Here is a 16,881-nt window from a genome sequence, read left to right on the forward strand (position 1 = left end):
GCACCACAATGCAGTCCTTTAAACAGACTTTTGGGAGGGCCAGGTAACTGATACAGTGGGTAAAGCACTGGGACTGGAGTCAGGAGGATCTGAGTTCAAATCCATCCTCAAACATACTAGCTGTATGACCCTAAGTAAATTCCTTCTCCCTGATTGCTTCAGTTTCCTAATCTGTAAAATGAGTTGAAGAAGGAAACAGCAAAGAGCATCTTTGCCAAGAAAACTCCAAATGGGGTCACAAAGAGTCAGACACAAGTGAGAAACTACTGAACAACATAAAATAACATTTTTGGACCCCAACATTTCATTTCAATTGAATAAGCTACTTTGCATTGATACATATTTCATTTTATACTCTTAAAAACATTATTCTGAAAAGGGGTCCATGGGCTTCATAAGACTTCCAAAGGAGTCCATCATACACACACATTAAGACCCCCTAAATTAGAAACTAAGCACAAAATATCAGAAAAGAAATAGAAAGATATCACAGCAGTAAATATGGCGATCACTCTTATCATTCCTTTAACTAAACTACAAGGGTAGGAGCCAAGAAACAGAGAAAACTTGTTAGTGAGCCACTTCCAATGATCAAATAATCACAAAAAAAGATAAAGTATCTGAGAAATCATGATTATAAGAGGATGGGGCCAGAGGTTTGATTGGCAAGAACTGGCTCAAGGAGCCAATTTTTAGAAGGGGCTGATTCAGGAAGTGATTACTTTGATTGGCCATTGGAGACCACACACACACACACACACACACACACACACACACACACACACAGGACAAGGAAGCTTTCCCTCTTCTTGATGATGTGATGATAATTTTCTGTTACAATTAGAAAGTACTTCACATGCAATATTTCATCCACTGTCCTAGGAGGACACAAAAGGGTCAGGATCCCATTTTATTGGTGAGGATCTCTTCTGAAGAGGCAGAGGGACCTGATCTAGGTCATTCCCAAGGTAGTTAGTGGCAAAACCTAGACCTTTTGATTCCCAGCCTGCATCTCTTTCCTCTATATCATACTGCCTCATATGGTTAGTAGTTCAAATGTGTCATTTTCATAGGAATTAAAATAAATACTTCATAAGAAAATTCAGCTTCTGTGCTGTCTTACAATATGTATTGAATAATCTAAATCCTAAATGACCAGAGTCTCTGGGCGTGCCTTCAATACAATTACAGAGCAAAAAAAAAAATGTTTTGGCTTTGTGATTGGGAGAAATGGACATTTATTTATTTACAAGTGGATGCTTATTTTTTATAACAATATAAGATGTTTCCCAATTGATGGACATCTTTTCAGTTTCCAGTTCTTTGCCACCATAGAAAGAGCTCCTATAAATATTTTTGTAAAAGTACCACCATTCCCCCTATTTTTGATCTCTCTGGGATACAGATCTAGTAGTGTCATTGCCGAGTCATAGAGTTTGATGGCCCTTGGGCATATTTGTTTATTTGTTTTGTGACAGCTAAAATTTGGTATGATTTCCAACATGCCAGAGTATCTACTTTCCATTCACTGAAGAAAAAAAAAAGTGAGGGAAAGGGAGGATAAGAAATGGCTTCATCTACTCAAAGGATCTACTTGATCTACTACAAAAGAATAGTGCTTTTTTCCTGTCTACTTTTTAAAAGGAGGTAACATGGTGAAAAGAACACTGAATTTGGAGCCAGAGGACCTAGATTAAAATTCTGGTGTGGCTACCTTCTATTTGCTATGAAATCTTGAGCAAGTCACTTAATTTTTCTGGACCTTTGTAAAATGAAAGATTTGGAATAGATGATTCTAAATTTCTTACCAATCTTTGGTTCTGTAGTAAGAAGTGAATTATAGAATGCATTGAGAAGGCTTCCTGGACAAGAAGGTTTTTTTTACCTTTTTTGAGTTAAGGTCCCTTTTGCAGACTGATGAAGGCTATTTTCCTTGGGGGGGGGGACTTTTAAAAATATATATAAAACAAAATTATGAAAGAAATCAAGTCTATTAAAATAAAGACATATTTTTTTCTCTTCCAAGTTCATACACCTTGCCACACCTGCACTATATAGATGTAAAAAGTTGTTTCAGAATATAAAGCAACTTTTTATTTTAATTATTCAATTCATACTTTTATTATTATAGACTTTAATTGTAAAATGTCAAACTTTAACTATATTATGAATGTGAAGACTGTCAATCATTTATATTTTTGATTGAAATAATAAGTAGTGTAGAAAGCAAAATTTCCACAGTTCCTGTCATCCCAAGATATAATCACAACATGATGAGATGTTTTCACTTGAGAATAATGCAGTGTTAATGCATTAACAATGTGTTATGGAGTTAACAGTTTAGGAAGTGTGATTGGATTAGAACAACAGTTCATGGTCACTCTCAGAAAGAACCCTTAAAAGCCCCTGTCATTTCCAGGGACTTCTGGCAGAATGCTGAATTCAAAGAAGAATCTAGGTCTTCATCTATTGGTTAGGAAGGGGAGCATATTCCTATTTCCATTGTCAATCAGATGTGGCTAGCATCAGAGCTATTCACCAAGAAGATACTCCATTAAGAAATTAGAAAGTCAAGTGGAGAGAGTTCAAGATACAAACGATTTATGTAGAATGTGGAGAGGCAGCCACTTGACATTGGAAGCACCTTCAAGGAATATGATCCCTGGAAGCAGAAAACAAATCCAGCTATGGACCTGAGAGAGAGCTTGTCTTGGCCAGTTGGAATTAAGCTTTATAGAGGAGTGGACCCTGGAAATCCAGCTGAGCAACCTATCTAGCAGTGTACCTGTGGGGTATGTGTACAAGTGGGGAACTTTACAAGGACTCCATGGGGAGGGGAAAGAACATTAAAGACATGCAATGATGTATACTTGTGAGTTCTTTATACACATGTGTTTCATACATATGTGCCTCACTGCCATTATACTCTGTTCCCACTCTTCCCATAGAGGTATGTTTTGGTTGGAGGGTATACCCTAGGTTTATAGGGAGAATGTTTTGTAGCTGCTTTTATTTCTAAAGAAAAGACAGCAGTCTTCTGGTTGTCAGTCATTTTCAGTTGTATCCAACTTTTTGTGGCCCCATTTGGGTTTTCTTTGCAGATACTGGAGCCATTCCCTTCTCCAGCTTATTTTATAGATGAGGAAACTGAGGCAAACAAGATTAAGTGACTTGCCCAGGGTCATACAGAAAGTGTCTGAAGCTGGATTTGAATTAATGAAGATGAGTCTTCCTGATTCCAAGCCCAACATTTTTCTACTGTGCCTCTTAGATACCCATTTATGCTAGCTTAGTAAATGCCTCTACCAAGAGTTAATTACATCAACTGGCTGATTGGACACCATTTGCTAGGTGCCCATTTGCTATTTGGTAACCAGAGTGGTTATCCACAAGTTTACTCCTTTTAACTTGAGTTCAGTCATCCTTCTGGGGATCACTGCAAACCTGCAAGTACAATTTGAGAGAGTAACCTTGTGAGGATATTACTGTAAGTTTGTTTTATTGATGTAGCATGCACAGTGATATTTAGCTGTAGTAGTAATGGACATTGCACTTATTGAATAAAACAAACAAATGGGTTAAGTATTGGTCTTTTCCTTTACTTTCTTACTGTTACATACTAATTTGGACTATGAGCAGATGCCTAGAGTTCTGCAATGGCCTCCTAATCCATTCTACATGTTGTAGTTAGATGCCTTCTTAAAATGTGACGTTTTGTCTTATCCCTCTGATGTTTAAGACTTATAAATACTTCCTGATAGCCTACCACAGTGCTCAGCCATGAACTCCTTAGGAAAAGAGACTATTTTACTTTTCTATTTGTATTCAGGGGTGTATTAGAACCAGCTCAAACAAGCTCTTAAAAGCTAATTATTAAATTTTCAGTGTTAGCATTTTATACCTCAGGAAAAGATACTACAAATCAGGGCTTGATTTATTGTTCTGTCAATTGTCTTGACAAGAAAGTGATGGAGAAAATGTTAAGGCAAATTAAACTTAAAGGTGTATTATACGTATATCTTTTTTTTTCTAGGAAATTTAGTTGTCGAATATTTATGAACACACCACTGTTTGTATCTCTAATGCCTACCAAAGTGCTTGGCAATATAGTGGGCACTTATTGTATTGATGAACTGATGACAGCAATGTTTCCCAACCTAAAGTCCCCAGACAAACTAGAGTTGGGAGAGGGCACCAACTTATTATAAAGGATCCATATACAGTCAGAACCCTATAGATTTAGATTTGGAAAGCACTCAGAGTTCATCTAGAACAACCTCTTTATTTTAAAGATGAGGAAACTAAAACCCAGAAGCATTAAGCATCTTGTCCAAGATCACTCAAGTAAAAATAAAAGTCCAAAGACTCAAACCCATACCTCTCTTCAGGTCATTACCCCCTCTTCACTTTCCTACATGCCCAAATCCCACCCACCTTTTTCTTAAAGCCTATTTCTTCTATGAAGCATTTTCAGACTGGTAAAGACAGCAGTGAACACTTCTACTTGTTGTCTTTGTTAGTTAATTAAATACTGTAGTGTATCATATATTGTTGTCTACTTCTGTTTTTTAGCACTACATGTCTGAGGTCTCGTATGAAATCATAAATTGTTTGGGGTCCTGGAATGTATATTATACATTTTCCCCCACAGTACTTTGAACATAAAATGTCTCTAGAAATATTCGTGCTTTGATTAATTGAAGTATTTTATGTGAACCCACTAGGCATTATGGAGAAACCAAGAAAAATGTGACTCACAGTAATTATTTACAAGATAGAAATATAAGGCATTAGATGCCAGAGATGATAGATAGATAGATAGATAGATAGATAGATAGATAGATAGATAGATAGATAGATAGATAGATAGATAGATGGATGGATTGTAGATAAATAGATGGATAAGTAGATGGATAAGTAGATTGGTAAATGGATGGGTAGACAGATGGATGATGAAAGACAGAGAGAGAGTAAGAAAGAGAGAGTCAGATTACTTATTTATTGAATCCTTACTGTGCCAGGCACTGTGCTAAGCTCTGGATATTGAAATATAAGCAAGGAAAGACCTCTCTGTCCCCCTAGCAATGATCTCTGTCTCACTGCATACCCAAATAAATTTGTCTCAAAAAGTTTATTTGAGGGCACATGAACTTATTTCGCAGATCTTACCCTAGGTATAAAGACTGCTGGTTATGACTGTGGCTAAAAGGGACCTTTCAGGCTGACTGCTTCTTTTTATAGATGAAGAAACCAATGTAACATTCCTCAAATAAGAGGGGAGAAGCCCCCCTACCTAAATGGAAGAATAGAGATGGAATTCCATTGTTCTAGAAATTTAATAGTCAAGAAAAAAAAAAAACACCTCAAGCTATTGCATGAGTTTTACATGTGAGTTCCTTGAGGATCCTTGTCTTGGGCTCTTAGCAGACCTTAAATTACAAATTAATAAGTAATGTTGAATAGTTATAGTTGTCCTGTAATAATAGCCTGTCTATGATCTCAGACATTTCCTAGCTGTGTGATCCTTGGCAAATCACTTAACCCCAATTACCTAGCCCTTACTGCTTTTCTGTCATATCAATTCTAAGACAGAAGATAAGGGTTTCAATAATAATAATAGTAATAATAGCCAACATAAACTCCTTTTAGTTTTAACACTTTTAAAATTAAACTGCTCTTGTTCTTTTAATACTATTTCCTAACCATTAAAAAATAAATTGTATTATAGAATTCTAGAGGAAAAATGTTTATTTTTTACCCCCTCCAGGTGTTCATTAGTCAATGGCTATTTGTTGTTATAGCAACTGCCTGCCTAGCTAAGTGGCCAGGTGAAATTTAATCTTTGATTGCAGAGTTCCAAGGTGATACTTCATCTTGTGCATAGCTTCCTCTTTTTTTTTTTTTCCCAAATTTACCACTCAGCTCAGATATCCAATTTCATTAGGTATTGCTCAGAATCTCCCCTTTATTGTTCAGCAGACCTATCATCTTAAACATGTTACATAAACTGAACAACCACATTACACAAGACAAATTTAATTACAAGTAACTATGCCTCAAAAAAATTTCTTTTTTGTTTTAAACCATTCCCTTCTGTCCTAGAATCAATACTGTGTACTGGTTCTAAGGCAGAAGAGTGGTAAGGGCTAGGCAAAGGGGGTTAAGTGACTTGTCCAGGGTTACACAAGAAGTATCTGAGGCCAGATTTGAAACTAGGACCTCCCATCTCCAGGCCTGGTTCTCACTCTACTGAGCCTCCTAGCTGCCCCCAACAATTAAAAAAAAAATCGAGTAGTGAATTTGTCCAACCATTCTGGAGAACAGTTTGGAAGTAGAGTCAAAGGGCTTTGAAAATGCATACCCTTAATCTAGCACTACCCAATACTAGGCCTGTACCCCAAAGAGATCAGAAGAAAAGGACCTATGTGTTCAAGAATATTTATAGCAGCTCTTTCTGTGATGGTAAAGAACTGGAAATCAAGGAGATGTTCATCAGTTAGGGAATGGCTGAACAAGTTAGGACATACGGTTGGGATGGAATAGTATTGTGTTATAAGAAATGACCAGGGAAATGCTTCCAGAAAACCATGGCAAGAACTATATGAACTGATGCAAAGTGAAATGAGAACTGAAAGATCATTGTGCACAGTGACAGCAATGTTGTAATGATGATCAACTGTGAAAGACTTGGCCAATCAGATCAATACAGTGATCCAAGGCAATTCCAAAGGATTCATGATGAAAAAATGTTCTCCACCTCCAGAGAGAACCTTATAGACTTATGCAAATTAAAGTATAATTTTCTCACTTTATTTTTCTTGCTTTTTTTGAAATGTGGCTAATATGGAAATATGTCTTGCATAATTTAACATGTATAATTGATATCATATTGCCTTCTCAGGGGGTTAGGGAGGGTGTTGGAGGGAGGAAGGGAGAGAATTTAGAACTCAAAATACAAAAAGAAAAAATGCTTACAAAAAATAATAAATGGACTGGTAAGATAATTTTTTTAAATCATCTCGTCTAGTTAGATTAAACTTTAGTAACATATTCTTTTATTCCATAAGCTTTGAGAACAAGTATTATCTTCACAAATTTGTATCAGTTCCTCAATTGATACACTGACAACTTTGTGAAGAACAACACTTTAAAAATATTTTAAAACTCTGACCAATTCAATGACCAATCATAATTTCAGAAGACAGTAATGAATCATGCTTCCTACCTCTAACACAGAGGTGATAGATTCAAGGTGAAGAATTTGACATACACTTTAAAAAACAGCAAATGTAGGAATTTGTTTTGCTTAGTTGGGTATGTTTGTTTTAGGTATATAGTGCTTCCTTATCTTTCTTTTTCACTTTGTGAGGGTGTATGGGAAGTGTGGAGGTAGAACTAGCAGTAGGGGAAAAAAGAAAAGAGAGACATTGAAGTATCTTTTAAATGCATAGATGAGAACAGGTGGAAATCCAGAAGGAAGTATTGACAAGCAGGAAAGTTCCACACTGAAAATGATAAATAAGAAGAAAAGCAAGCTGTGTTTAAGAAAAATTCATGATTTCATTAACAATTCTAAACTTCTCTTTCTTTCTTTTCTGGTTTGGTGTAGAAATACTATTTCTACATTTGGTATTAAGTTTTGTATTGTATTTGTATTTGGTATTAAGTTAAGTATTTGGTATTAAGTTCAGAATTAGAAATATAATTTTTTAAAAAACAAGATATTCGTTTCTTCCTTCTATTGGAACAGTTAATATAGGATGACTCTCTTCTCTCCCCCAACCCACCTACTGCCCAGATCCTGCCGGGTGTTGTAATGCCCTATGTGTAGGCACTATGGAGGGAGCTCTTCTCCACCAACCTTCTTGCCAATGACCCTGTCTTTCTGTTGGCAGGATGTTCCCTGCCTCATTTACTTTAACCTCAGGTCCACTTCTTCATTCCCAAATATAGGTAACATGACTTCTAACTCACACTCTACCACTTTCAGGAAGGCATGGCCATCCCCAGACCACTGAGGGAGTTACAAACTAGAACCCTTTTTAGTAAGAGGGAAAGCCACTGGACTTCACCATCTCACCTAAAAAAGACAGGGAAAAGGAGGAAAATAAGCATAGAATATATATAAAAGGAAAAATAAGTATAGAAAGATAACATTTTTTCAAACCTCTACCATCTATCTTATCAATTGTAATAAATGATAAACTGTGGAAACTATTTCTGGATGTGATAACTCGAATATACTCCGGCTACTAGAGAGCTGCTAGGGGACACCTGAAGCTGCCTAGTTATAATGGAGATAGATGAGAGATAATGAGAGATACTGCTAAAAGGGTGCTCTGGAGCTGCCTATAAATCACTAATGGCTAATAAGTCAAGATATTTCCTACCCTTCCTCCCTCAATGCCACCCTTCACCTCCCAGCTTTCCACCCATGCCTTCCTGCCCCTTTTCCCCTCCCCCTCTGTTGGTTAGCCACTTTTCTATATAACTCAAAGGTGAACTGTGAGATTCAGAGAAGATGTTCTTGTTCTCTTTCTCAGGTAAGGAGATTTGTTGGAAAGATAGGACAGGATGGGAATTGAGGTAAGAGGGAGAATTAGGAGGGTGTGGGAAATGTCAGTCCAGCCACAGCTGTGACACAGAGACAGCCAGAGAGATGGAGGACAAGTATTGTTCTTCTTTTCTTCTTTCTTTAGTCATATAATCTCTGCTTGAGTAATTCAAGTCCAGACTGTCAAAACCCCAAAGGTCTCTCTGCCTAGATCAGAAAAAAAGTCTCTCTTGGTCAGTCACCCCCCAGAGAGAGAGAATCTCCTCTCCCCTGGCCAGCTTCCAACTGCCTCTCCTGGGAACATTCCATTTGGAATCTTTGCCTTGATTTGCAGATCAGATCCTTCATCTTGGTCTGCATGCCTGGCTTGTCCTGCAAATCCTCTTTTTCTTCATGTCTCTTCCCCACAATACTGTGTATTGGTTCCAAAGCAGAAAAGCAGTGAGGGCTAGACAGTGGAGGTTAAGTGAGTTGAATAGGGTTACACAGCTAGGATATCAGAGGTCAGATTTGAACCCATGAGAGTTTGTCTCTAAGCCAAGCTCTCAATCCACTGAGACACCTAGCTACCCCCAAGAAAGTATGCTTGTAAGTTTAACTAGTCCTTGCCGTCCATCCTGAATCTATGCCTTTAGGACCACAGGGTCTTAACCATGTGACATCCTATTATACCCCCAAGAACCCCAAGCATTTCTATCTGCCCTCTTGCTATACCCCATACTTCACTGGAACTTGCTCTTTGGCCTGCTCCTAAAGGACCATCAGCTCTTTATCTACCCTGCAGCTATATCCTCCTAAATATTGCCTGTGTGAACCCCTTGAGAGCAGGGACTGTTTCCCTCACACCTAGCAGAGGATTTTGTACATTGCTAGCGTGTCATAAATACTTTAAAAATCCATTTATTCACTCTATATCAGTTCTATCAGCTCCTTTTCACAGACTGGCCTTAATACCTGAAATGTACTTTCTCCTCATCTCCACCCCTTAGAATTCCCACTTCCCATCAAAGCTCAGCTTAAAACCATGCCCAACACAAAGCTTTTCCTTATTTCCCCAGCTGTTAGTGCATTCTCTATGCCAATTACCTTGAATTTACTTTATATGTGCATATATTATACACATATATGTATGTACATTGGCTTCCTCTTAAAATATAAGCTTCTTTTTTTTTATTCTTTATTTATTTAGAATATTTCCTCATGGTTAGATGATTCTTGTTCTCTCCCTCTCCTCTTCACTCTCCCCTCCCAGGGCTGACAAGCAATTCCACTGGGTTATATGTGTTATTGCTCAAAACCTATTTTCAAAAAATATAAGCTTCTTGAGGGTAGAGGTTCTTTAATTTTTGTTTTTGTATCCCCAACATTTTGCACAGAGCCTGACACAAAGTAAGTGTTTCATAAGTACTGGTTGATTGATTAATTCAATTAGTAGAAATTTCAGATGGCATGCTATTTTTTTCCAAAGCTTTGATATTTTGTAGCTTAGTCACTGATGAGCTGGTAAATGTTTAATAAGCCCAGCAAGATGACATACTTTAAATTTAATTTCCATTATTAACATTTTCTCTATCACTTTCTTCTAGGTTATCAACAAAATAAGAAATCAGTCCTTGATTCATAGCATTTGTCAATTTCTAAGATCTAAATGCTCAACTGAAATTTAATAATCAGTTCTCACCTGGTTCCAATACACACCCCTGAATTCTTAGTGGATGTTATTTGATATAAACTGTCATATTTTATGCTGATACTATTGGTCATGTCCTCTTTATTTCATACCCTTAAAAACATTCTCTCTTCTAACTGCAATTAAAACTCATTTCTTCTGCTCAAAAGAGTACTGGGTTAGGAAACCTAGAACCTGGATTCTGGTACTGGCTCTGCCATATGTGACTTTGAAGAAAGCTTAGTCTCTGAGACTCCATTTTCTCATCTGTAAAATGAAAGGAACAAAAGATGATGCCCCATCTGATTCTGAAATTATGTGAAAGCAGTGTTTTCCTTCTTGTTGGGATCTATTATTTTGTGGATGTTGCAGAGGGGAGGGATGTACTGGGACCTTAAAGTTCCCTCCAAATCTATGACAGTGTTGCTGTTATTTTTTTTCAAATTGGGGAATATATTATGAACCAGAGTCTATAAGCACCTTCTCTCTTCTTCTCCATGAGTGAACGGGAATGGTGCCCTCCTAGAACAGATGGTAAAATCCTAACAAACCATGAGAGATCTCAGAGTCAATTAGTCTAACCCCTTCATTTTAACAGTGAAGAAGCAGAAAGACTTCCCAACAATTAAAACTATCCAGAAGCAGAATGTGGCCTCTTTAAAAGAAAAGGGACTGGGGGCAGCTAGATAGCACAGTGAATTGAGAACCAAGCCTAGAGAGGCAGGTCCTGGGTTCAAATATGACCTTAGACAATTCCTAGCTGTGTGACACTAGACAAGTAACTTATCCCCTATTACCTAGCCCTTACCACTCTTTTTGCCTTAGAACCAATACACAGTATTGATTCTAAGATGGGAGGTAAAGATTTTTAGAAGAAGAAAAAGAAGGAGGGGGGGGAGGAAAAGGAGCCCAACCACTTGTTGATTTTATTGCTTGAATCAGATGGGTGTTTATGACTCTGAAAATATTTCATTCTGAACAGTCAGTTGTAAAGAAGACCTAGTTTTACCTCTAACCACTGGAAATAATAGTGTTGAATTAGATCATAACTTCTAATTGAGCACATTGGCATGGGGGCAAAGGGAAGGGAGAGGAAGTAAAGACAGATATAGAAAAAAGGCATGGAGAGAGAGAAGGAAGAGGGACAAAGAGAGAAACAAGGAATAAAGAAACAAAGAAGGAAGAAACAAGAAGAGAAATAGAGAAGGGGAAGAGAAAGAAAAAGAACTGAGATGGAAGAGAGAGAAGAAAAGAGACAGAAGGGGAGAGGGAAACCAAATGAATGGAGAGACAAGAAGAAGAGAAAGGGGAGAGGGAAAGACAAAGGAGGAGGAGGAAAATAGAAGGAAGAGTGGCAGGGAAGGAGAGAGAAACAGAAGGGAAGAGAAAGATAGAGAAGGGGGAAAGAACCTTAAGTTATACTTGATCCATGTTGGCCTGGATAGTTTCTAAATTCCCTTCCATCTCAAACAATCTATGAAGTATGAGGTTAAAGGCTTCTTAATTTAACAAGAAAGTTCTCCACGTGTCAGTTTATCTACTGCAAATCTCATTTTCAAGTTTGACAGTTAACACTTTCTCCAATTAAATACTGGCCTTGTTGACATCTCCCACTCCCCTTGTTTATTTTACTTTGTTAGAGTCCTGTTCCTGAGGGAGTCTGTTGTAGGGAAGGTTTGTGAGAGGGCAGTTCTGCTTATCTTAATGCTTAAAATGAAATTGAAAAGTGGCAAAAAAAAAAAAGCTGGACAGGTTCCCAGCTTATTTTGAATCAGAGCTTCACAAAGTGCATTATTCTGCTCAAATGGAATTCCCAGCACACCTGATGTATCCATATTCAAGTGGAAACACAAAAACGAATTCCTAAATTAAACATAAAAGCTTTTTGTAAAAAAATAAATACCTACCATTTTAGGTTGTCCATATCTCTGCTCCCTTCTTGTAGGATAAACTGGAGTCATTGAGCATGTATTAGTATAGGTAGTATCTAATTAAGAAATGCCAGGTATGATAAAAGTTACAGTAATTTGTAATTCAGGCATTAGGAATCTAGAGCACATTTTCCTATAAAAACTCTTCTGGATGATATTTGGGTTCCTGACCAATTCGCAAAGCTCCAGCCACAATGTAGCTGAACTGTCATACTTATGGTACTATGGAACATAACCTCATTTAGAATACTGTTTTTATGAGGAAACTTATCCCAAATTTTAGCTTGGGACACCAGGAAACTAGCTACCTATTTTTTCCAGTAGATCTATGATCAGGAATGAGATGTAGCATGAAAGTAGGGATAAAAGAAAAAAAAAAATAGATTCTATGCATCACTACTATCAGCAGGGAAGGAGCAGGAATCCCAGGCTTCCCCAGCATTAGAAGGAAAAGCACAAGATTTCAAAGTATTCCCAGTAGGAACAGGAAGAGAAGGAAAGTTCTGAAAGTCTCAAAAGTGAGTCCCCAGTTGGAGCAAGACAGAAAGGAGAAGGAAGTAAGGGGAACTAAAGGGGAACCTGCAGCTTATTTGCTGCAAAGAAGGAAGTGTGCCCTATATCCCACAGTTTCTATTCTCCTGAAGTACTGTATCCTTTGGGAATGGGAAGGCAGGGGATCCAGATAGAAGGGGCAACTACCAGGGAAAGGAGAATTATTTCAGAATGGATCTATTGGCACCTATAAATGTAAACACCCTGGGAAAGTTCAAAGCACCCTATCCTAATTATAGTTAATTTTATTTATAAGGAAATTTCTTAGATTGGGCCTTTCTAAGTTGACTTCTTTTGGCAAGAGAATGCTTTCAGAGTACATACATGCCCTAAGATTTTCCATTAATTATCATTTGCTTTTTTTTTTTAGGTAGTGCTATTATGTCTGTTACATTCTTGAGAGGAAATTTGAGATCCTCAGACTTACTTGGTGAGTAATTATTTAGCACCCATAGTATGCATCACTTGACCCAGGGTTACTGAGACTCTGAAGTCAAAAGGAAATTTGTAAGGAAGCAGCTTTAGAAATTGAGAACAAATGACAAAAATTGGCATTATCTCATTTAGGGATGAAAAATGAGTAGTGGTGTGAAGTTATTTAATCTTGGAGCTGTCAAGGGGTATTTCACGTTTAATGGTGAATCTGTCATTTTTGACCACTGCCCGTGCTTCTGGCTGTGGAAAAATACTCTTTTACAATATTACTTTTATGAATGTTATGAAAGTTTTATGAGCATAATAAAATTCAATGAAAACAGCTGTGTAACCTAATAGACTGCTCCACATAAAAGCATGTATTTGTGTTAGATTGCCACACAAAAATGAGAACCACAAAGCAATTAGACACACCAACTAACTACCTAATTTGTAATACTTTAGGCTTTTCAAAAGAGTAACAGAACGAGTCCATCTTCAAGGTTTTATTTGGAAAGATGGCAGCTGGTGGAACATTAACAGTAGCTTTTCTGGCTTCCTGAGGGACCTCTGTTGTGCATCAAAGCCATCTTTTTCCCAGTCAATTGTTTATGTTCTTGATACAAATGTCTTTGCCCATGGTAGAGGCAAGGGGCGGGGGGAAGCAGGAAGGCATATTTTCTGTCTTTGTAGAATTATCTCTGATTCTCTTTTGAAATGGAATGGCAAAATATGATTGTCTGTTCAATTTAAATAAAGCAGTGCTTGTAAGAGAGACCATGTGGCTCTGGGGACAAAGCACTACCTCTGGAGTCAGAGAACTGACTGGTCCACATCTTACCTCTGTTCCCTGTGTGACACTGAGTCACTTCATCTCCCTGTGCCTCAATTTCCTCATTTGTAAAATGAGGGGGTTGTATTAGGTGGCCTTTGAGCAATTCTGGGTCTATGTTCCATTCTCTGGAGATAACCCAGTTCTTTTTTTTTTTTTGGAAAATTTTATTTAATTCTCAGTTCTTTAAAATTGGAGTTTTAGAGTCAATAGGCTCTAGAGTTAATTTACTCTCCTTGATAATTGTTTTCTTAAACATGGTATCTCATAAAGTATTTTTTCCTTCCCCCACCCCAAATTAGCCTTAAAAAAATAACCATATCATTTCTGCCTCTCATAAATGTATGGGCTCTTTTTCCTGAATAAACACAATTTTTCTTTATCCTTTCTTGTTTTGGGGTCCATAGACCTATGTGATATGTTTTAGCAATACCAGGAATGGCTTCAGCATTCACTTGTTAGTTATATTTAAAGTTCAAGTCTTCCATTGATTTTCCCCCCCAATTTGGCAGATGTTACCAAGGCAACTTAAAAATGAATTGATTGACAAATAATTTTCCCTAGGATCATTTTTCTTATGGAATAAACAGCTGGTTCCTATTAAATCTAAGTAAATTTACAATACAACACAAATAAATAGACAGAAGGAATAGGGATGTGATAACTATCCAGAATGCATTAATTCCCAAGTCAGTAAGGGGTGAGAAACAGAGAGAGACAGAGACAGAGAAAGAGACAGAGCATGCAGAGGCAGAGAGACAAAAATAGAGAATTACGCAGAGAAAAAGACAGCTGGATGGACGGACGGAGAGAGAGAGACAGAGAGACAGAGAGAGAGAGATGGTTAGATAGATAGATAATGTAATACTCAAATAGTAGTAGCTAATAAAAGTAGGATAACATTTACCATGTTCTATCCTTGTTCTTGGGAAATTACAGTGACATTGAATTCTTATCTTCTACAAATTACTGACTTTAGTTACTAAAATTGGAAAACACTAGATTTGCAGGTACTAGTTGTAGCTGCAGAAATAAAGCCTTCAGCAAAGGTTAGAATGACACTTAGATAATGTAAAATGCTTTCTTATATCATGTATTTTTAGTAGAATAAAATAAGCTTGAGCTTTTAAATATGGCATTAGCAAGGACTTAGGGAAATATGACCAAAGTTCATGTTAAAATAACTTATAGAATCCATCAGAAGTCACAAAACAAAAACAAGAGCTGACATTTATCCAGGGCTTTAAAGTTGGCAGCGCATTTTTCTGTACATGATCTCACTGCATCCTCACAATGACCCTGTAAGATAAGTGCTGCAAGTATTATTATCCCCATTTTATAGATCAAGAAACCAAAGAAAGATGCAAGAGGCCAAAAGTGACTGGCTAGTTCATGGTCCCCATGCTAACGGATTAAGTTGCTTTGGCAACATCTGCCAAGTGAAAAAAAAATGAGCCAATCAACAAGTATTTATTCAGGGTAAGGGAAGCTGTCTGCCAGAGCTGGCCTCAAAGCCAGGGTTCAGATTCTACCTGTGACACATAATGGCTTTGTGACCCTGGACAAGTTTCTTAACTTCTCTTTTAAGTCTATGAGATGCTGACCTGTGTGGGTACAGAGTATTCCCTCATCTGGTCATTCCTTTTGCCAGCCTGCCCCATTGCAGGTTAGTATATCATGACTTTGAAGGTTGCCTCCCAGTACTATATAGTCTACTATTGGAGACTTTAGGACTTTTTTTCTTTTTCCTGTTTTTGTTCAGTTTTTTTTCAGTCTTGTTCAACTCTTCATGACCTCATTTGGAGTTTTCCTGACAAAGGTCATGGAGTAGTTGACTATTTCCTTCTCTAGCTCATTTTACAGATGATGAAACTGAGGCAAACAGGATGAAGTGACTTGTTCATGGTCACACAGAAAAAAAGTGTGTTTGACTAGATTTGAACTCAGGTGCACCTGGCTCCAGGACTGGTATTCTATTTAATTAAATAAGAGAATTGAATTATAGAAGCTTGTTCCCATGCTGCTATGTCACAACCTAATCAGAATCAGGATTTGAACCCAGATTTTCCTCATTCTAGTTCCAGCACTCAAACCACTACACCTTCCTATCTCAGGTGCTATGATAATTGGGAATCCATTCTGTGTTAACAATGAAAATTGAGGAGATGGTCCATCACTATAAAACTAGCTCTGAGAGAGAAAGCACAGGCACATTACATATTTCCTATCCAGAATTTGAGAATACAGAATATTCCTTCTATATGGGGACAAAGAGTGGCATCAATCAATAAGCACTTATTAAGCATCTCCTATGTGCTACACATTGTGCTGATATTATGCTGGGAGTATGAAAAGAGACAAAAAAGAGTCCCTGTCCCCAAGGGTTATTATTAGTAGTATTATGTTGAATTTTTCACACTTTCAGTTACAAGTCATTGAGGAGATTGTCCTCCCCCCAAAGGAATCAATAGAAGATGAACCATATTTATTTATTTTATATCTAATTAAAAGTGATATTTTTGGCTTTATTCATAGAATCACATTTAAGACCAAAAGGGACCTTGGTGGTCATCTAGAGTTCAGTGCCTTCCTTTTACAGATGGGCAAGTCTTGTCCAAGGTCACACAATGTTAGGATTTGAACTCTGGTCCTCTGACTCTATTCAGACCCAGTGTTCATTCCACTGTACCATGCTTCCTCTAGAGTTATAAGAATGAATGAGGACTTTATCAAGTATTCAGTTTAGGTGATACTGGATATGGGCCTGAAGTTAAGGATATATGAGTTTAAATCTAACCTCAGATACCTCCTAGCTGTGTGGCCCTAGGCAATCACTTAACCTGTTTACCAGAGTTTCCTCAATTGAAAGAGAGAGGGAGAAAAGAAAGGATGAAGGGAATGAGGAAGAGAGGGAGGGAGGGAGGGAGGA

The 16,881-nt window shown here is 37.5% G+C and overlaps 1 protein-coding gene and 1 long non-coding RNA gene across 3 annotated transcripts in view; one reads left to right on the forward strand and one right to left on the reverse strand.

The window, feature by feature from the left end:
- NIPAL2 (NIPA like domain containing 2) overlaps window positions 1-16,881 on the forward strand; it is a 135,180-nt gene that overhangs the window by 78,320 nt on the left and 39,979 nt on the right. For both annotated transcript variants that reach the window (XM_001379874.5, XM_007488152.3), the window contains exon 4: window positions 13,077-13,136. In XM_001379874.5, the coding sequence (XP_001379911.2) occupies window positions 13,077-13,136 (60 nt within the window). The remainder of the gene's footprint in view (window positions 1-13,076; window positions 13,137-16,881) is intronic.
- The window catches only part of LOC107651874 (uncharacterized), a 76,467-nt gene that overhangs the window by 8,411 nt on the left and 51,175 nt on the right, over window positions 1-16,881 (reverse strand). The window lies entirely within an intron of this gene.

Source organism: Monodelphis domestica, chromosome 3 (genome assembly GCF_027887165.1).
Source record: "Monodelphis domestica isolate mMonDom1 chromosome 3, mMonDom1.pri, whole genome shotgun sequence".
Classification (NCBI taxonomy): domain Eukaryota; kingdom Metazoa; phylum Chordata; class Mammalia; order Didelphimorphia; family Didelphidae; genus Monodelphis; species Monodelphis domestica.